Source organism: Tripterygium wilfordii, chromosome 20, assembly GCF_013401445.1.
Source record: "Tripterygium wilfordii isolate XIE 37 chromosome 20, ASM1340144v1, whole genome shotgun sequence".
Classification (NCBI taxonomy): Eukaryota; Viridiplantae; Streptophyta; class Magnoliopsida; order Celastrales; family Celastraceae; genus Tripterygium; species Tripterygium wilfordii.
Window position 1 is genome coordinate 3,268,762 of NC_052251.1, and position 23,030 is coordinate 3,291,791.

At 35.6% G+C, this 23,030-nt stretch overlaps 1 protein-coding gene, 1 long non-coding RNA gene and 1 pseudogene across 2 annotated transcripts; all 3 read left to right on the forward strand.

The window, feature by feature from the left end:
* The first annotated feature begins 3,441 nt into the window (after positions 1-3,441).
* LOC119986854 lies at positions 3,442-4,000 on the forward strand (annotated as a pseudogene).
* An 8,243-nt stretch (positions 4,001-12,243) lies between these two features.
* On the forward strand, positions 12,244-13,638 carry LOC119986855 (stemmadenine O-acetyltransferase-like). Its single transcript, XM_038831549.1, has one exon. The coding sequence runs from the start codon at positions 12,244-12,246 to the stop codon at positions 13,636-13,638; it is 1,395 nt and encodes a 464-aa protein (XP_038687477.1).
* Positions 13,639-19,915: 6,277 nt separating this feature from the next.
* LOC119986713 lies at positions 19,916-22,321 on the forward strand. The gene is made up of 5 exons (XR_005465334.1): positions 19,916-20,011; positions 20,236-20,349; positions 20,499-20,546; positions 21,900-22,053; positions 22,173-22,321. It is a non-coding gene; the product is annotated as an uncharacterized LOC119986713 (long non-coding RNA).
* The last annotated feature ends 709 nt before the right edge of the window (positions 22,322-23,030 follow it).

Here is a 23,030-nt window from a genome sequence, read left to right on the forward strand (position 1 = left end):
ATTTTTTGATAGCACAATCCATAATTCATTGTTTTTGAAAATAAGGTCCATAATCCATTATTTTTAGTCCAAATTTCATTAGTTTTTTAAAACACAGTCCAAAATCCATTATGTTTTAAAAGCACAGACTATGATATATTGTTTTTAATCCAGAATCAATTGTTTTTAGTATAGATTCCATTGTTTTTAGTCCATATTCCATTATTTTTTGAAGGTATAGTGCATAATCCATTGTTTTTTAATAGTACAATTCAGAATCCATGATTTTTCAAAAGGACAATTCAAACTCCATTATTTTTAATGTCCATTGTTTTCAAAAACAATGACAAAAACAATAGAATTAAGAATGACCAGGTAAAAACTATCGATAATGGATCTTGTTGGAAAGAGTTTGATGCGCTGATTCCGAATATGTGACTTTTGTTTTCTAAATCTAATATGTATTTTGAGAGTTGAAACCTTTTGAAATTTCGTTTAACAAAGAGAAAAGTTAAAAAAACAACAATGTCATCATCAAAATTAAACGTGTAGCTTTAAAGGAATGATGGCATTTTTGTTCCAAAAAATCATAACACTACTGCATAAAATACATGGAGCAGAATGTTTATCTAATTTCTAAGACAGCTAGTTGATCAATTTGTTAATTAGATATGCTAATTCCCAGAATTGCGGTCCTAACATGCAAGATCTTATCATATCTATGTGGCGTCTTATCTTGATTAATAAATCAAGATTTGACTCTACATATGCATATACATATAGACGATTTATGTATATTGTAGACGATATGGGAGCTCCGTAATTCATTTAAAATTATGGAGTCTATAATTTGAATCCAATGATGTTCGAGGTGACTTTTAAAAATTATATAACTTTTTTTGAATTGTAGATTTTAGGAAATTATGGAGCTCCAATTCCGTGAAAATAACAAACAGTGTTATTGAGATCTTAGCTGTAGGATCAAGAAGGCGTACATGAATAAGGCGTACTTGATGCAAGTGAGAATGGGTTGTGATTAGCTCGCCATTACTAGCAAAACAAGTCTTGACGCTTGTTATAGTTTGACAAAACAAGAGGTGGAGAATGTTGAACCAAGACTTAGTATCTAGGTCAACATTGTGTTTTTGATGATTGTGTGCCAAAATGCATGTGAGCATAATCGACTTGAATATGTCTTAAAATGTGAAAAAACATGTTTTGATGACTGTTCGCCAAAATACAAAATACATGTTGAATACGTGATCTTGAGTATATCTTAACTAAATGATTCATGTGCGAATTGCTTATGCTTATAATGCTATATATGCTAAAAGTTTAATTATTTGATCATAACTAACCTATGTTTCTAGCATGAAGCTCAAACGAGCTTACAAGCATTTTTTAAAATATTTTAGGTTAAGTCTAAATACCCCAATGAATATGTAAGCTATTCGGCGGTCCAAGAATGGTCTTGGAAGGCGTAGGGCTTGCGAAGAAATTCTTGAGTACCCTTGACAATCCACTAGAAATTGATTGAAGCAAATTTTGAAAGTGCCAAGTTGGCAAGTGAGGTGGTCAATGAGGAAGGAGAATTTATTGGAAATAATTATTCATCAAGGAGCTTAACGTCTGGACTTGAATAAGGAAGTCTCCTTATGTGCATAGCCATGAAAAACAAGAGGAGTTTATTATGATTTGAAGGGGCTAGTTCATTGAGCTGATTCAAGAATTAAAGTGACGAATCCGGTTTCCTTTTTGAGAAGATTTGAAGCTGAAGTCAAGGTCATGAAGAGGAAAATCTCATAGAGCTGAATCTACACATTGATGATAAGAATATCAAAAGGTTGTTTCCATACAAATCATGAGGAGCTGACTTTATGTTACAAAGAAGACCCTAGGCGCCAGGTAGTTATTCTTCAAAATAAAGTGGAGCTGATTTGTTTCCTTTTGCATGGAGATCCTATAAGTCAAGATTGCTGAATTTCTGGAGAAACAAAATCAAGACAAAGGAGAAGAAAAACGTGTGACTTGAAGGAGATGATTTCCCATAATCAAAAAGGCAAGTTTGTGGAGTTGATTACCAAAAATCAAGAGGAGAACTTTAAGGAATTTTTCAAACTCAAATTGCCTAGCTTGTGGCTGACTTATATAGCAACATGAGAAGACCACAAGTGAGACAAGAAAGCTAACACATTGAGCCTTGCATAACTATCATTCTCTCAACCAAGAAAGGTCAAAGAAAAGCTCAAAATTCTCAGCTATCATCTTGATCAAACCAAGCTTTCTCATACTATATTCTGATTTGTAAAAGCTCTTATACTTACCATTCTCTCATCCAAACCCACGAGCCATATACTATACTTGAGAGTTTCTATCTCCCAAACACTCTAAATTTGTTTGAGAGGAACCTTGTACTTAAACGTGTAACCTTTGTAAGTTTGTGAGAGTTTTGTGGTTTGCCTTTAAAACCACGTGTGTAAAAGTTAGGAGGGTTAACTTGTGAAAACGTCTGAGTTTCGGTGGTGAACTCCGGAAAATCACCATTCCATAGTGGATTGAACTCCTAAGCAAGGGTGCATAGGGAGTGGACGTAGGAGAACTTGGTGAAGTCGCCGAACCACTATAAATCACTGTTTGCATATCTCTAAACCCTACTCTTTTACAGTTTTGTTTTATTGCTTTAAATCTGGTTTTATATGATTAGGAACTAATACTCCCTCCGTCCCATTTTAATTGTCCCCTTCAATTTTACACACAGTTTAAGAAAGTGCATTACTCCTCTTCAATTTGACATTTATACCCTCATTTATTGAGTTGGTTGTTGAGCTCTTCTAGCTTTTCAATTAATGGATAAATAAGGGTAAGATGGAAAAAATGGATGAAATTAGTTTTAATTAATGGAAATGGACAATTCATTTTGGGACATCCCAAAAAGGAATAGAGGACAATTAAAATGGGACGGAGGGAATACATTTGTTTGATTGATACATACGGGTCTAGTTGGAGAAAGTCAAGTTTGCATTCATTTGAAATTATTCTATTAATTAATGAAATTGCTTCCGCTTATCATATAAACTATACATTGATTAAATCTTGAATATTTGTTCATTATCTTAAATCTAATATTATATATATTGTCTGGACTTTGTTCTATATCTTGTTGAAACTTGTTTTTGTCATACTTGTATTACAAGTGATTTGGTTGACTTGATTAAAGGCCTCATTGAAATTTGCTTGAACTGGTTTAGGATATCCTACTAGAGACCAAGTCTTTGTGTGTGTTGTGTTGTTGTGTGATGATTTTGTATTAGAGGATTCCTAATAGCAATTTGGGGACACAATTCACCCCCCCTCTTGTGTAGCCTAGGTCCTACAGAGAAGAGTATAAAGAATGTTCATGGCAAAGCAGGGGAGTGTCTGGATTTTGGAGAATTGGCTTTTGTGACTTTATTTAATACTATCATGAACATACTGTGGGGAGGAACATTACAAGGAGAGGAGATGATGATGTATCCAGAGATAATGAAAAAAGTCCAGCTGGAATTGGATGAAGTGGTTGGTGTGAACAACTCTGTTGAAGAGTTCCACTTGCCCAAACTACACTATTTGGATGCTGTCATGAAGGAAACAAGTCGCTTGCACCCTGCAATACCAACGCTAGTACCATGTTGTCCAAGCTCGTCTGCTGAACGTTTGGGCTATCCATAGAGACCCTGAACTTTGGAACAACCCCTTAGAATTTAGGCCTGAGAAGTTTTTGAATGGTGAAGATTGCAAATTGGATTTCTCTGGTAATAATTGTAAGTATCTTCCGGTTGGTTCTGGGAGAAGGATTTGTGCTGGGGTTCCCTTAGCAGAGAAGATGCTGATGTATTTGTTGGCTTCATGGTTGCAATCTTTTGACTGGAAGTTACCGCCAGGCGAAGAGCTCGAATTATCAGAAAAATCAGGGATTATTGTCATGAAGGCGAGGCCTTTGATTGTTATTCCAACACCGCGGCTTCAAAATCCAGAGCATTAAGCTTCCATGGCTTGTTGTCTCGAAATAAGATTAGCATTTGTTGGTTATTTTTTCGCTATTTTGTATGCTGCTACAAATAACTTTTTTGGGTTGTTCTCAACTTGCTGGTTTCTTCTGGTTTAGTATTCTTGGTATAAAAAAATGGTAGAAGGGTCCTAAAAAATTACGCCTTTCTCTGTTTTAATGTCTTCAACATGTTGTTTCCATTAGAAGGGACAAGTTGATCAAGGAGAGAGACTTTATGGGTTTTGAGATGATGAGTTGTTGGAGAAGGTTTGATGCATTCTCTGGATACTATCTCAACCTCCATTATTCTCAATTGCAAAGCTATGAGCTACATCATCAATCTGAATCTAATTTAATCTATATACACGTGTTGTCATGTAATGGGGAAAATTGAGAGAAAGAGAGAGAGGAGGGGAGGGAACGATAGGTGTAAGCATTAGAATAATCTCACTTTCTCTGCAGCTTCTATTAAAACAGCTCCTTCAAAGAAAACAAATTATAGAGCAATCAAACCAATACCAGATCTGAACATTGGATTAATCCAACAGTTCAACTTTTTCCCCCAATTTACACTTCATTTCTCTCTCTTCAACCAAAGAAACATGTCGAGATTGGGAGGTAGCCTGGTTGATCAGGTTGTCTGTCCAGAACTTTGAGGTCCAGGGTTCCATTCTCACTAGGGGGTTTGAGATTTGGGTAGTTTTCCATCCGCTGTGGTGGCCTTCATGCCCCTCGGGCATGGCTTAGCGTGTATGTGGCGTGTGAGCCTTTTAAAAAAAAAAAAACAAAGAAACATGTCTCCAAAATTATTCTCTCCCCCCTCCTCTTCTTCCCCTAAGATTCAGGTTCACCGATGATGTATTCCCTTGCTCCTTCTACCCATCACCCACCGGATCCGAGACAAATACCACCAAAACGCCGCTGTCTCCTTCAGGGTCTTCACCCTCCCCCTGTGTCAAAGAATTTACCGTATTATGTGCCTCTACCACTTGATCTAATCTTGCTTTACTTTCACTTCAAATTATAGAACATCTTCTCATAAGATTGGTGATGAATCTTATGCTACCTCTATTTGAAGATCAACGGTCCTGATTATGAATTTGATATTATTTTTTGTTGTTGTTGTGTATGTTCCTTCATGTAGGTTACTCCCACTGAAACACCGACAAGTATCTGAAGTGCCTTTCAAATACCTCAAAATTCACTTTACAACCTCCCAATGTTGTTTTCCTAGATTACTCATGTACATACTCACAACTCCCACTGCGTGGGCAATGTCTGGTCTTATGCAGACAATAACACACATAAGAGAACCAATAGCTGAGGCGTAAGGGACCTTACTTATGTGCTCACACTCCTCATCTGTCTTCGGTGATTAATCCTTACTCAATTTGAAGTGACCTCCCAACGGTGTACTCACAGGTTTAGCATTATCCATGTTGAACCTGCTAAGAACCTTTTTCACATACTCCTCTTGTCAAAGCTTTAATGTTGCTCTGGCTCTGTCTCTGGTGATTCGCATCCCAAGGATTTGTTTTGCATCTACCAAATCCTTCATTGCAAACTGCATTGACAACTGCGCTTTTAGATTATTAGTCTCCTCAATGCTTGATACTGCGATAAGCATATCATCCATGTACAACAGTAGAATAAGATAGGAGTTGTCAAAGTGTTTGAAGTAACAGCAGACTAGCAATGATCCTTTTCACTTCTGGTGTATCCCAAAGTACCCAAGAAGCTGTCGAACTTCTTATACAGCTAGCTGTCTAGGGGCTTGCTTCAAACCATACAAGCTTGCTTCAAACCATACAAGCTCTTCTTCAATTTGCAAACCAGATTTTCTTTTCCTTGCACTGTGAATCCCTCTAGTTGTTGCATGTAGATTTCTTCTTCCAAATCCCCATGGGGAAATGCCTTCTTTGCATCTAACTACTGAAGATCTAAATTCTCACTAGCCACCATTCCCAGTACCAATTTGATCGTTGTATGCTTTACATTTGGAGAGAAAATCTCAGAGTAGTCAATGTAATAGTTTTGCTGAAAACCTTTAACAACAAGTCTGGCCTTATACCACGGTACTACCATAGCTCCTCTGATGACCTTCCCTTCACCAGCCACAAAGTGTATGTAATGTCTATTGTCATCAAGCTAACCTGCGGATATCAAGTTCTTCTTCAACAGTGCAATATGTCTAACCTTCTATAGTGTCCAGACTGATCCATTTGACAGCTTAATTGTTGCATCTCCTTAATTGTTGTTTACTGACGGCTTCTCATACATCGTAGATAAATCGTCGATGAAAGCCTTCATGGTCTTCTCCTTGATCATGTTGTGTGCAACTGATCTTAACAGGGTTAGCCGAACTACACCCAAAACTTGTCTATCAAGAAGCTTCCAATCATCATCCTTCATCTTTGAGGGCTTCTCACCAAGTAACAGTAGATGAAGTTTCTTCCCATAAAGATAGTTCTCGATCTGCATCCTTCAATACCCGAAATCTTAACCATCAAACTTATCGATTCCAGCAACCTTTCCTTCTTCTCCGGACATCGCTCCCACTCGTTCATGACGAACCAAAGCTCCAATACTAGTTGTTAGGGAATGGTATCAATACACAGAGAATAAGCGAAAATAGAAATCGAAATAACACGACACAAAGATTTACAAGGTTCGGCCAATTATGCCTACGTCATTGGAGTTGTAGAGAGTTTTCACTATTTCAGAGAAAGAATACAAACTTAGCATCAAAATTATATACCCTAACCCTACTTAATCAACTGGGCAGAAAATTACAATAAAGTCCCCAAAAAATTACGCTCCATAGTTGCTCGACCTATGCTCAATAACTGCTCAATCCCAACTACTCAACAGGCATTCAACAGACGCTCAAACGTAGACAGGTCTAGATTGGGCAACAGCTAGCGCTCAACAGATGATCAACAGGCGTTCAACAGCTACTCGACAGGATTCACAACAATCTTTGTCGAATCATCAAGTCGGGTCACTGCGCAAAAAAACAGGCTCCATTCTTAAATCCCAACAGCATTAAAATGAGGTCCTAACTTTTAGGGTTCAAAACTCTTTTAAAAATTTTAGAAAAAATGTATTTGTATTTTGATTAGTCTTACGAACTCAACGACATATTTTTTGTTAGAAACAAAAATCAAATTAAACTTTGAACTTCATTTCAGTAAGCAAGCTAGTCACAAACCAAAACTTTGTATTAATTTTCATCCAAAATTCATGTAAAGGATATAACCACATTGAAAAAGATTTGGTATGGGAATCATACAAAAAACCTCCAAGACGAAATATCCTGAAAATTTATAGATGAAAAAAAAACAACTTTTTATCGGTATCAAATTTCAACACCTTCAATCATGTTGATTGCGTTTTAGTTAAACCTGATTTTGCCAAATAAAAAATATTTATACAATCAATCTAATCGCAAGAAAAGGTATTATAATTATTAATGTTAAATCATAGATAGCGATCATTTTAGAATCAAATCTCTAGAAAAATATTTGCATATTGAAAAGGGAGTGTCGGGCCGGTGTAAAATCATTATGATGACTCAACTTCTTTTTTTTTAATTTTTAAAAATTATATTTATATTTTAGTTAATTTTACCAATCTAACAATATTATTTTTCGTTTAAATAAAAATCAAACTCAACGTGAAAAAATATATGTATTGTGTTTGACTTTATAGTTTGAACATGTTTGCAGGTTTTGTATACTAGGCGATATGTCTGGATAGGTACTAAACCTGTCTGGATTGATATTGGTATGTGACTTCTGTCTAGCAATTGGGCTTCGAACTATCCTGACGGCTGAATTCATCCACACAAACATTCCATAAATCAGAGCTTTCGTCGTAGAAACTTGTAGGCTGCAGTAATAACTAAATTTAAGCATTAATCAGATTGTCAGAGAGATTTCATCCCAAATCGTGACCCGAAATCGCACTAAAATCCTCAATCGAAATAGCACTATAATAATCACAAGTTCAATGATTTCGTGCCTTTCATGATTCCAAATTTATGCGGTTGGGTCTTTGGGTGAGAGAAACAATAGATAGACTGGGTGACTTCGTGAAGATAAGTGGGTGATTTCACGAAGATAATGAGTGGATAAGGTCGGGCTATGGTGGTTTCAGTAGAGAGAGAGGAAGACGGGAGGAGTAAGTCACACGCCTATTGATGGAATTGTGTGTGTTTATTTTGAAATCAAATCTGAGCCATTGATTTGATCTAATTGTTGAGAAGGGTGTCCTTATTTTGTGGACCAATACTTATAGGAATAGGAATATATATACATATATATATAAATTCTTAAGTGCGAACATCCACAACTCAATAACTTACTTATTAATTTTTTTCTCTCTCTTTTGTTGTTGTATATACTAAAAAAAAGCCCATTTGCTGTTCTTACACACAACTAAAATGATACTACCAGTTCTACCCTTAGCTTCCAAGTCGACTGTAAATTAGAAGTGAACATGAATTCATTCATTCATTCGAGCTAGACTAGCCTGCAAAGAAATATTAGTTCTTGAAAGTCTTTGTATGCTAAATAAAATATGGTGGCATTTGAAGTTCACGCCCCTTTAAATTTTTAAATATAATGAAATCATATTTTTAATTTATTTTCTCATAAATAAAATTTCAAAACGTTTTATTTTTCAAAATACTTGTGGTGGACCTATATGAAGAAAAGTGATCAAATCATTTGTATCATCACGTGGTTGCATTGTTGGATCATTAATTATTATTGTAAAGAGTCAAGACGTTGGCCACTTGTGTCGGCTAAAAATTTGTCCATACATATGGACGAAGAAAGGACTACTCCTTTAATATCCGTTTCAATCTAATCTAATAATTATTCACTTAATTTCAGTAAGCAAGCTAGTCACAAACCAAAACGTCACATTAATTTTCATCCAAAATTGATGTAAAGGATATAACCATATTGAAGAAGATTGGTATGGGAATCATACAAAAAAAAAAAACCTCCAACACAAAATATCCTGAAAATTTATAAAGGAAATAAAAACATTTTTTTGTCGGCATCAAATTTCAACACCTTCAATCATGATGATTTTGTTTTAGTTAAACCTGATTTACCCAAATAAAAAATATTTATACAATCAATCAATCGCAGGTAATGAATGAGAAATGGACCATTTTTGAATCAATCTCTAGAAAAAGGTTGCATAATTGAAAAAAAAAAAGAGTGACTTTTGAATCAAATCTCTAGGTAAGGTTGCATACTGAAAAAGTGTTGCACAGTTGCAGATAATAATTGGGATAGGCGGCTGGAATTCTTAAAATTTTTGAAATCTAAACCATAAATCTAATCCTACAGTTACAAATTAAGACAGCTCAGCATGCCAAAAGTCAGAAAAATTCCAACAATCATGTTTTTTTAGCTTGTTTTGTTGTCAAAATTGTTTTAGCAGTTGTCATTGCTTGCATAATGAAGGAAGGTTGATCATAATACTGCCGATGCGACACCATAAATAAATGTTTTTCACTCATCAACATGATAAATTTCATCAAAACCCAATATATAGTTATAAGTACAGTACTCCAAGTCGAGTTTCTTATTTGAATTCATGAATCATTCTTTCAATATGAAGGTTAATATAAATATAAAGATAAATTTAAATTATGTTGTGACACTAAAAGAGTGAAATAGAGCTCCCTCCTTTTCTGAATTAATCAATTCGTCAAAACAACAAATAAATAATTTCGATTACGATTATAAGCATAAGTACAATAACTTCCCTGTTCTTTTTCTATCAAAATTAATTATCCAAATTCAATAGTGAGGTTTACCAATAGGCCCCTCGCATATAGATAACATATCATTAGTTTCACTGCTTAAATGAATAAACCAATAGGTCCCTCGCTTTTTGTTGGACAAAATTGTCTTTATATATAACATAACTCTTAAGTCTTTCTCCATTATCTATCTTTTCTCTCTCGAAACTCAAGTATATCTCTTCTTTATCGCCCTTACCCCCCATCTTCTCTCTCTACCTCGAGGCTTTCTCTCTCCTTTCCTCTCCAAGATTCGACTCTCTCACTCTCTCTTTTATTTCGAATCACGAATACCTACCAACAAAAGCTATGACCTACCAAGGTTTATTGTGGGATCAATGATTTAACAAAGCATGGGTACGGCAGGTGGAGATAATCGGGGTTTTTTTTCTTCTTCCCAAAATAACACTATTAATAATATTATATATCAGTATAACACTGGATTGTAATTTATTGTCAATATATCACTTCACAGTTCGTGTCAAGGACAATGGTGTGATTAGTGGTACGTTTTCATAATCACGTCATTTGCAACCCAATTATACTGGTATATAATTCTGAAAATAGTGCAATTTAAGTAAAAAAAAAAAAAAAAAGAACTCGAGTGACAACGCAACAATACTAGCAATTGCAATGGTGCCATTCTCATAGGGGCTATTCGAATTATTAGAAAATATGTTTTGGTGACATCGGAAGGGATATAAAAACTACACAATAGTGCATTTTTGCTTGTTTGGATTGCCAAGCATTTTGGAGTCAATATCAACTAATTAATTATTTGTCTTCAAAAGGTGGGGTCTTTGTGTTCAAAAAACAAGATAACATGATGGGTCAACCAAAGTCCATGCTCTCAAACGTAGATAAATCTAGATTGGGCAGTAGCTAACGCTCGACAGATGCTCAATTGGTGTTCAACAGCTACTCGACAGGATTCACAACAATCTTGGTTGGATCATCCAATCGGGTCACTGCGCACAAAAACATGATCCATACTTAAATCCCAACAGTAATAAAATGAGGTCCTAACTTTTAGGGTTCAAAAATCTTTTAAAAATTTTGAAAAAAAAATATTTGTCTTTTGATCGGTTTTATGAACTCAAGGACATATTTTTTGTTAGAAATAAAAATCAAATTCAACTTTGAACTTAATTTCAGTAAGCAAGCACTAACAAACCAAAACCTTTTGTTTGCATGAAATTTCAACAACCTTCAATCATGTTGATTGTCTTTTTGTTAAACCTGATTTAGCCAAATAAAAAATATTTATACAATCAATCTAATCTCTAGAAAAGGTATTATAATTATTAATGTTAAATCATAGATAGCGATCATTTTAGAATCAAATCTCTAGAAAAATATTTGCATATTGAAAAGGGAGTGTCATGCCGCTGTAAAATCATTATGATGACTCTACTTTTTTTTTAATTTTAAAAAATTATATTTATATTTTAGTTAATTTTACCAATCTAATAATATTATTTTTTGTTTAAATAAAAATCAAATTCAACGTGAAAAAATATATGTATTGTGTTTGACTTTATATCTTATAGGCCAGAATTTTCATGCAGTTTTCATGTTGAACATATTTGCAGGTTTTGTATACTGGGCGATATGTCTGGACAGATATTGGTATGTGACTTCTGTCTACCAATTGGGCTTCGAACTGTCCTGACGGCTGAACTCATCCACACAGACATTCCATAAATCAAAGCTTTCGTCGTAGAAACCTACAGGCTGCAGCAATAACTAAATCCAAGCATTAATCAGATTGTCAGAGAGATTTCATCCCAAATCGTGGCCCGAAATCACACCAGAATCCTAAATCGAAATAGCACCATAATAATCACAGGTTCAATGATGTGCCTTTCGTGATTCCAAATCTATACGGCTGGGTCTTCGGGTGAGAGAAGCAATAGATAGACTGGGTGACTTCATGAAGATAAGTGGGTGATTTCACAAAATAATGAGTGGAGAAGGTCTGGCTATGGTGGTTTCGGCAGAGAGAGAGGAAGGCGGAAGAAGTAAGTCACACGCTTATTGATGCAAATCAGATCTAAGCCATTGATTTGATCTAATTGTTCAAAGGTTGTCCTTATTTTGTGAACAAATACTTATAGGAATATATATATATATATATATATATATATATATTTATATATAAATTGTCAAGTGCTAACATTCACAACTTAATAACATACGCATTAATTTCCTTATTTTTTTTTCTCTCTTTTGTTGTTGTATATACTAAAAAAAAAACCCATTTGCTGTGCTTACACAGAGTACTACCAGTCCTACCCTTAGCTTCCAAGTCGACTATAAATTAGAAGTGAACATGAATTCATTCATTCATTCGAGCTAGACTAGCCTGCAAAGAAATATTAGTTCTTGAAAGTTTTTGTTTGCTAAATAAAATATGGTGGCATTTGAAGTTCACGCCACTTTACCAGAAATCATCAAACCATCTTCACCAACACCCAATCACCTTAGATCCTTCAAACTCTCTGCTCTCGACCAGCTAGTGGACGGCACAACATATTCCCCAGTATGGTACTTTTACACCTCCTCAAAAGATGATCACCATATGTCAATGTCTATGGAGGGCCACTTGGTCACCCTCAAAAATTCGTTATCAAGAACCCTAACTCGCTTTTACCCTCTGGCGGGGAGGATCAATAGTGATTGTACCACCATTGATTGTAATGATGAAGGAGCTCTATTTAGACAAGCCAAAGTAAGTTGTGATATGGATGATTTTCTTGAACAGGTCTCTTTGGAATTTGAGTTATTATACAAGTTGCTTCCGTGCCAACTTCCGTGTCCAGAGGGCGTGGAAAAGGTGGCGCAAGTAGCCATCCAAGCCAACGTATTTGCATGCGGTGGTATTGCTTTAGGGATGTGTCTCTTGTACAAAATCCTGGATGGAACCTCCGTTACTGCTTTCATCAAAGCATGGGCGGAGATTGCTCGTACAGACGTTTATGATTTTGGAGGTCAAGAACAAGTGTCTGGTTGTTCTTCATTGTTCCCGCCAAATGAAAGTTTGTCGACTCCTTTAGCGGACTTGCAAGTACTCGAGGCAGCAAGAGATGGTGAAGCCAAAAGACATAGTAGCATAAAAAGGTTTGTCTTTGATGCAAGTTCCTTATCCTCTCTCAAGCACAAGGCAAGGAGTAAAAATGTCCCGAACCCATCTCGTGTCGAAGTAATCTGTGCACTTTTCTGGAAATGCCTGGCCATTAGTACTTCTTCCACATCTGTGTTTATCAATTTTGTTAATCTACGGGCAAGGTTAGATCCTCCATTACCCGCTCTCTCTCTGGGAAATATTTATTGGCTTGCAGTTGCGATTGATGATCAAATTACAAATGGGAGTGTTAAAAGTGATGAGAACAAGAAGCAACTACCTTACTTTGTCCATCTTCTGAGGAAATCCTTCAAGACAATTGATTCCATGTACCTGAAGAATTTCCAAGGTGAACAAGGGTTTGAGCGAATTTGTAAATTCCAGGAAGATGCAAAAGAAATGTATTCCAAGAAAGGACTCATTCTCGAGGCTTCTGCTTTAAATTTAATGGGGTGGTATGATGCAGATTTTGGATGGGGAGCCCCTTCGTGGGTGACTTGCGCACCATCTTATAGAAATGAAATAATTCTCATGCAAACCAAATCTGGCGACGGCATTGAAGCATCGATGATGTTGGATGACCATCAATTGGCAATATTAGAACATGATCCTGACTTCCGAGCACACACCAGGCGAGGCCATGCCGTTGAACCTGTTAAGAGGCGATTAATTTCTAATTTGTGAACAAGTGGAGCTATTCACTATCTGTTGTATTTCTATTTGTCTTATTTTGAAAGTTGTTTTTGTGTGTGTTTCTGCCTGGATATGCATTTTGAATTTCAATTTCGGTTTGTAACAGCTTTCCTTTTTAACGAGTGGATATTCTTTTATGGTGCATAAATCAGCGAAGTTTGGTTTTTCTATTCCAATTTCACTCGCTCCTAAATTTATTATGCACTATACAGACTCGATCCCGATCTCTTATTAGAACATATATTTAAGAATATAACTTTGGTGGCAAGTTGACTTGGACGTCATAGATCTAAGACTAGAAGAACAAATGCATGCAACTTTGCATGCATGGATCTGCGCTATGTCGAAGTGATAATTAACTATTATTGATTCTGGTACACCTTCGGTGACGTTGGGTCGAAGCAAATAATTTTGGGAAAATTAAGCATAAGTCCATCATTGGAAAGTTTTGTTCCAACAATGACACTCTTAAAAGTTTTATTCCATAAAGTTCATATAGTTTGAACTAATATTCAAAGAAAGACAAAAAGTCAAAATAGATGGTTTTATTGTCTAAAATACCATTATCTTTATCCTCAAACATGACACATGCCTCCTGCACATGATTCATCTTGGACCTCCATCGGAAGCTTTGTCTTCGCTGCCGGAAGCTTCGCCTTCGCCCCTCGTGGCTTATTTGAGAGTTCTATGACATTTTTTAGTGATTTTTCAACCATATTTTTGTTGTGTTCGAACTAGATCTACTCATACTCACCACGAGACTTGTAGATCTTGTTGTTTTCCTTTGATTTGTCATCACTTCATTATTTTCGACAATTTCTGTGGTGATTTTCGTGGTTTTTTGGTTCTGATGTGAGATATGCATTGCCGGTGATATGTTATTTGTTTCGATTAATTTTTTGTTTGTCATAATGTTATCTGTTTTGTTAAAATGTTATCTATTCTTAATGAAACGTTATCTTTCCTTAATGAAATGTTATCTGTTTGAAATTCCAAAATGACCAAAATTGATAACATATTAGAACAAATATAATATCTGCATATTCAGATTCGATTTCAGAAGAATATTGACAGATAAGAACATATATAATATTGACAGATACAAAACAGATATAATATCATATACAAAACAGATATAATATCTGCAGAGTCAGATCCGATTTTAGATGGAAAAAAAAAGTTCGAAAAAGTAATAAAACCTCAAAGGTGATGCGCCTTGATCTGTGGAGTTGATTGGAGGTGTTGATGGTCACCGGCGTTGGCCATATTGGCCAAATCTAGCTCTTTTTCAAACGGTGGCCGTGATTTCACGAAGTTTTTTCTATAACTCAAGTGATTTTCTACTGTTGGTGATGACTGCGTTTTGATTGGGCTGACCTAGAGCTTCATTTTGTTAGTTCGTTTGTCGAGAATGATGGCCGGATGGTCAACTTCGATATGGTGGTGCAAGGAAGAAGGAGGAAGAAGAAGAAAGAGAGAGGGTGTTTCGGTAAGTTGCTAGCCTTTGTCCTTTTTTCTAAAGTTTTTTTTTAGATTGTCCTTGTTGAAATACAACTTTTAAGTTTTGTCTTTATGGATAAAAACCCCATAATTTTTTGCATTAGATTAAATCGACCCCTCATTTTTATGGGTCCCACAAAATCCCTTAGATTAGATTTAAACTGATATAAAAAAGGGAAAAAGTATTCTCATTCCCCTAATAAAGGCATGAGTGAAGGCCAAGAACATACAACAATCTTCTCCAACCTCTGGTTTATTTTTCAATGAAGGGTAGCTTATTCTGAATTTGAAACAAGAAAGAATGGTGAGAGGAGTGATTGCTGATCTTAGTGTTAGAGATTGATTCTCATTTGTCCTATTATCTTTTGTGTTTATCAATTCCATAGTGATTATTGGGTTGATTTGCATCATCCCTGCTTACATGCTGGCTCCATCCTTGCGGATTTCTAATCTTGGGAATAAGTATCACCTGCTATTTTATGTACTGAATTGATAAAAATCATACCAATCTACTAGACACCACATGGAGACCAAACTGAGAAAGCCAAGGTCGAGGCTATGTTGCCAAATCCTGAAGAGTTAGTATAATGAATGCAGACATCATGCATTTAACAATGAATGTTGAGGCAACCTCTACGCGAGTCGGGTTGGGCAAAATTGAGCTTGCTGCTTTGGCTTTGAGATTGCTCAAGACTGATCCATCAAACACAAACCTCTTTGTAACAGACATGTTATTTTTAAACAAGACACTTGCCAAAGCTGAAGTGGTTAGATCTTCTGGGAATGAATGGTTTTGGGGGAATATTGATGAGGCACGAAAATCTGGAGCCAGAGCTTCCTCAATCGAATCTCGAGCGATAGTAGCCCAAGTTTTCATGAACGCACAAAGAGCAGTTCCATCAAAAATCTTTTGCGAAGCCACAACACCAATTGCAATGCCACCACAAGAAAACATAGTTTCTTGAATCATTAGAACATGATCTCCACGAGTTATTTCTCCGTAAGTAATCTCGTCTGGCAAAAATTTGGGGAATGCTGAGATAGTGGGCTGTTTGAGATAGTCACATAAATTTCAATTGATTTTGGCATTATCAATTGCAAAGCTATGAGCTACATCATCAATCTGAACCTAATTTAGTCTATATACACATGTTGTTATGTAATGGGGAAAAATTGAGAGAAAGAGAGAGAGAGAGAGGAGGGGAGGGAACGATAGGTGTGAGCATTAGAATAATCTTCTTATTTTATTTGTAATCTCACTTTCCCCGCAGCTTCTGTTAAAGTAAGCGGAACTTGGCAGAACTCTTGCTAGAGCTTTGTCTTCATGGTGCAGACCAGAGGGCAGAAGACTTGGCTCTGGACTTCCGGGACAAATGGGACAAATAATAACCATTGTTGTGTATTTTGTTTCTGTGAACTCTTGGCCCAATGCGTGTCATTCTTGTTTGGGCTGGCCTTTAAGTTTCCTTGTTAATCAATTTGTTATTTTGTGGGCCGGGTTGCGTTTGCGTTGTTTTGGCTCATGTCCTTTATCTGCCCTAGGGCTGTATTGAGGAAGCATAGAATGAAATAGAAAAGACGAAAGTCTCTCTCCCAAATTTGTTGTTCTTGCGAACACGAATCTGGATGCCTGTAATCCTAGGTATTCTTGGACTAAACAGGTTAGAGAAGACAGTCACTCTGGTTTTCATATCTATTTGATGTTGTATGTCACGTAGATGTGGCAAACCCTCCGGCAATTCATCCGGAAAGACATCACAAAATTCAACAATCATTGGGGCAGCCAAAATTGGTACAGTACAGAAGACTCAACTGCTTTCCCAATCTGTATATAAACCGCGCCTGATTCTAGCAATTCTTCCTCAAAACGTGCCAATGACAATAAATTAGTAGTTTTCCCCAGTAGGCAACAATACAATCCTAACACCATCAAACTTGAAACTATAAGTGTTTGACCTTCCATCATGAGCTCAGCAAAAAAGGCCTGATTCCCAGTAGTTTTCCAACACTCAGATTGTCAGTGATCAACTTCTCCACAGCCAAAACATTTCATGCTATTACTTGTGGTTCTACTGGGCTGACCCACACTGGGAGTGCTTCGAGATCCAGTGGTGCCACTTGCTTCATTGTTAATGCTATTAGTCCCCGCACTGGAGAAACTACCCAAAATACTAGTTCGCGAGATTGTTTCTTAATTTGTTTGACTCGTTGGTATGTTGCCGAAACAGATACAGGGTCAAGTAAATTGACAGTATCTTGAATCATCACTCTCAAACCCCCAATATACTGCAAGACCAATTGATCCTCCGTTTCCTGAATATCATTTAAGGCCAGTAGTTGATACTGCAAGACCAACTTATCCTCAGACGGCAGAAGACTTGGCTTTGGACTTCCTGGACAAATGAGACAAATAATAACAATTATTGTGTATTTTGTTTCTGTGAACTCTTGGCCCAATGTGTGTCTTTTTTGTTTGGGCTGGCCTTTTAGTTTCCTTGTTAATCAGTTTGTTATTTTGTGGTGTGGGTTGGGTTTGTGTTGTTTTGGCTCGTGTCCTTATCTACCCTAGGGTTGTATGAAATGAAATAGAAAAGACGAAAGTCTCTCTCCCAAATTTGTTGTTCTTGCGAACACGAATCTGAATGCCTATAATCCTGGGTATTCTTGGACTAAACAGGTTATAGAAGACAATCACTCTGGTTTTCAAATCTATTTGATGTTGCACAAGGATATGCACAAGGAAGCCTAAACACTTGGCCTAAATTCTCTATCACTATTCTCTGCCTAAATACTCAACTCAAACACCATCATTTGCCGGTCTCCATCCACAATCACTCTTCTTTGATCCTCATTAACGAGCACTTGAGTGATGACACAATAACTCAAAAGGGTCAATTCCATTATTTTCAAAAACAACGGAATTACTTCATGAATGGATAAAACACTCTGGTTCAGAGTTTAAACCTCAATTCCAATATTTTAACCAGTCACAAATATGTTCTAATATCTAATTTCAATGGAATTGGACCTCAAAAAGGTCAATTCCATAATCTATACTATTATTCCATTGTTTTCAAAAACAATGGAATCACTTCATGAATGGATAAATCACACTTTTTTCAGAGTTGAAACTTCAACCCCATTGTTTTAAACAATTATAAATATGTTATAATATCTTATTTTAATGAAATTAGAAATCAAAAACGTCAATTCCATAATCTATACTGTTATTCCATTATTTTCAAAACAATGAAATTTATTCATGAATACATAAAACACAATGGTTCAGAGTTTAAAAGCTCAATTGCATTGTTTTATTCCATAATTATTTATTTTTTTGATAACACAATCCATAATTCATTGTTTTTAATCCGAATTCATTGTTTTTGAAAATAAGGTCCATAATCCATTATTTTTAGTCCAAATTTCATTTTTTTTAAAACACAGTACATAATCCATTATGTTTTAAAAGCACAGACTATGATATATTGTTTTTAATCCAGAATCAATTGTTTTTAATATAGATTCCATTGTTTTTAGTCCATATTCCATTATTTTTTGAAGGTATAGTGCATAATCCATTGTTTTTTAATAGTACAATTCAGAATCCATGATTTTTCTAAAGGACAATTCAAACTCCATTATTTTTAAAGTCCACTGTTTTCAAAAACAATGACAAAAACAATAGAATTAAGAATGACCAGGTAAAAACTATCGATAATGGATCTTGTTGGAAGGAGTTTGATGTGCTAATTCCGAATATGTGACTTTTGTTTTCTAAATCATCATATCCTATATATAAAACGGAAAGCATCAGAATGTTTCTCTGTCATTCTCGGATGACATGTAGGAAACTCACACGGTAAAAAAAAAAAGGATTAAAAAGTAAGGCGACTTTTGGCTTCTCCACGTTATCTTCTCCAGTAAGACTTCGCTTTCTCAAGGTTTCACAACTCCTCTTTGGTCCAGATTCATGTATATGATTTAAGGGAACGAGGAAATATGCCTCTTCTTCTTCACGGCCATTCACGATTGTTCCTATTCCAAGCCAGGTTCATCAACCTTCCAGGCTTCCACCACTAAGACCCACAACTGTTCATATTCCAGGCCAAGTTCGTCTCTTTCTTGATTATACTGTTTAATTCATTGAACCCCTCTGGATGATTTCTTTCTGGGACAATTAAAATTGTTTAGATATAATCGCTTCTCATTCCCCAACAAGGATCATAATCGCTTCTCTCGCTCCTCTTCTTCACGCATAGAAACCCCACGACGGTTACTATTCAGTGCCAGGTATCATCAATCCTCTTCTTGCTGCCGTATTTTATCTGATGATGTGGTATTAAGTTTCATCTTTATCTGCCTGGGTTTGTTCGTACCTTCAGCACTTTCTTTCTATCATGCCCCTGTTTTCGTTCCCTCCTCGATAAGATCTTTGTGTTGAATGATTAAGGATGGTGTATGAAGGAATAAATTTAGTATTTTACTCTATTTAAGTTGTTTAGTGTTTTTAATATTTTAATCATCCTCACAGTATTTTTTGTGATTTGTAACAATTTCCAGGTGATTCTTATCAAATTCATTTCCGATTTTTCTTTAGGATTCGATATGAACGGTCAGTGGGAAGCTGAAATGAACAATCCCATACAAAGTAAGTTTTTATATGTTGTTTCCTTTGATCTTCGGGTGCCATTAACATTAACATGATTTATTTTATATTTTGGGAACCATGAATTCAGCATTCCTTTTTCTTGGAGCAGGCAATGCAATCTCTTTGCAGTAAATTGTTGCTATTGAAAGGACATTTTTTTGCAGTTAAAGAGCAGCTGGGATTTATTCTCCACTTCGATATGCATTTGCTCAGGTAAATTCTTATTTCTCATTCCATTCTCACTCCCCACATCATTGCCTTTTGTATCTTCCAATAGGATTTATCTAAATTGTTTGACAATGCTCTCTTTTCTACTGCTGTGCATGAATTTTTGGATTACTATTAAGCCTAAAATTCAAACCACCTCGACTCATATGTCCTTCGCCAATGAAGGACATAGTGATTCACGAAACGGCTTCCATTGTTACTTCTTGTAGGTAACCTTCTCTGTTTCTCACGGGTTATTGTGGGGTGGGTGGCTTACAAACGTTCCTCTCTCTTCAGTATTTATGTAAAGATAAGTCTCCACAAGATGCCTTGTGATTGATGAGGTATGAACACCACCTGTGCTTTCTTCATTCCTTGAAGCATGTGTGTTTATTCAATATATTTCTTCATGGAGTTTTCCATTTTACAAAATTTGTGGAGATAGATATAAAAATTATCAAATCTTAACTGTACCTATATGTGGGTGTTTTAGATTGGCAAAATTGGAGGTCCAAATTACACACTCTAGGACTGCCGGGAGGTAACCATTTTTTCTTAATTCTAATCTCATCTATTTTGAAATCAATGCATATATCTTCTGCCTGTTGATGAAATCAAATGTTGTGTGAACATATTATTGAAATTTCAAGTTGAAATTTGTTTTTCTTCGTACTAATTGTCATATGGACATCTATGACAAAATCATACTCATTTGTTCATTGTGGTTTTCTGGACTTCTTCGGAGAGACTATTATCCATTTTTTTGTTTGGAGGGTTTCTAGGCTAATTTGAAGAGACTATTATCAATATTTTGATTGGAGGGTCTTCTGTTCAGATGTGGAAGACTCAGGATCACTATGTTTGCCTATCACATTTACTATCTTCAGTTTCAAATCAAATGTGCTGGTCAGTTTGGGGCTCATTAAGCAATTTAATGTTGGCTCACTGTTTGAAAGGATTTTTTTTTTTTTTTTTACTGCATGGGTGAAAGTTACACTTTTGCATTCATATAATTTCCTACTCCACATTTCAGGAGTTCGAACAGTTTACGATAGTTGATTCAATGTGGACCAAAAGGGTTAGATTTTGAAGGAAGGATTAGCCAGATCCTAGGGCATGGATGATCAATAGGTTTATCCTCAATCTTTGATTTATAAATTTGGTCTAAATTTAGGATTATGGGGTTCTTGAAATTGACTGCAATTGAAGCTTTAGTAAGAAGTTTTCAATTCAAAGTTAAACCATGTAATTGATATAGAAATGTTGTTTCTATTTTTTTTAATCAATGGTTTATGTTCCTTTCCTATGTGTACATTCATAATTTTTAGAGTTATTTTTCAACTAGAATATCATATTTAATGACTTTTGTTAACTTGAAGTAGTCATCTCAATCAAAAACATGTATGCTAGGTTGCCTATGGTATACCTGTACATAAAAATCTTCCCCATTCCTAGCCCCCTTTCTTGGTTATACTATGGTCCAGAATATTGATATTTCCTCTCCCTGAAATGCAATGAAGTACTCCATTCATCTAAACATGCCTTGAAGGAATATTGTGTAGAGTGCTGCATTGGTTGAAATGTTGAATTTAGGATATGAGGCAAACCAAATAATAGTGTCATGCTAAACCAATCTTTTAGCTGCTTTTCCTTGTGTCTACCAGCTCTGGACATTGAAATATTCAAATATATATGCATAAATACATATATACATATACATATATATATATATATATATATATATATATATATATATATATACACACACACACACAAGTTTATATTGATTTGTGTAAGTTTTCATTGGATAAACAGAAGTGCATATTGAAATCGCACAAATTGGGAATATTTGTTGTTAGGCTAATCTTTTTCTTTTTCAAAAAAAAAAATCAAGGCAACATGCTATTTCAAACATGACGGTCATGCTTACCGGCAATAAGTGCGACTTTCCTGGGATGTCATCACAGGAGAAGGGGAGCTGTTTGGACAGTATTGTGGGTTGATCTTTATGGAGGACTCTACAAGAAAATGCGCAGACTGTAGAGGAGGTATGAATATTTTTTTTACTATAAAACTTGCCATCTTTCCAAAACCATGATAATTCAAAACAATCTACTGTCACTTTAAAATCTCTAATGGCACATTTCCTGTGCAAGCATTTTTAAAGATACCCGCAACACTATGCAAGATGATACAGGATGGAGTATTTAATGTGTCAAATGAGGTTAGGTTCAAACTCCCTTTTTGTAGTCTTACTTATCACTTATGAGGATTCCTCGCATGTCAGTATATGCACATATGATTTCGACTTCATGCCTTCGCAGTAAAAGCTTTTCTAAAATATACAAATCCTTCATTTTTGGAAATTGTTAAGATGAATTATTACTTCTTACACTTCTGATTTGCTCTTTATTAGTCCTAACTGAAAGAATCTAGGTAACACAAGAGGGGGGGTGAATTGTTTTACCCTTAAAAATATGTCAAATTTGAGTTTAAACTTACTGATTTCAGATTACTTTAAATCTTATAGAAACTTGATATTAGTGAATATAAGCTTGAGGTCTAGGTTAGTTCAAGTAGGAATCAAGTACTAGAATTAAATACAACAAGCACACACACAAATAAACAAGTAAAGAGTAGGGTAAGAGAGTGCAAACAGATTTATAGTGGTTCGGCTACGTATAGTCCTACATCCACTCCTCAAGGCTCCTCCTTGAGAGTTTGAATCCACTATGATTTGCTTGTTGAAGAGCCAAGCCTCTCTCTTTACACCAGCTGTTGTTTAAAGTGCCAACTTCACTTTACAATGGCTGTTTTGGCTTACCAAGTGCCAGCCTCACTTTCTTGTGATTTTGTAAGCTAACCACCAGCACTTAGACTCTTAATTGTGTGTACAAAGTGACTCTATAATGATCAAGGAGTGTACCATGAAGCTTGAGTATTTTCTGAGTAAGAATGAAGGCTTGAATGCTTGTAAAACTCTCAGAGAATTGGAATCAAGTTCTGTGTTTTTTTATGAAGTATG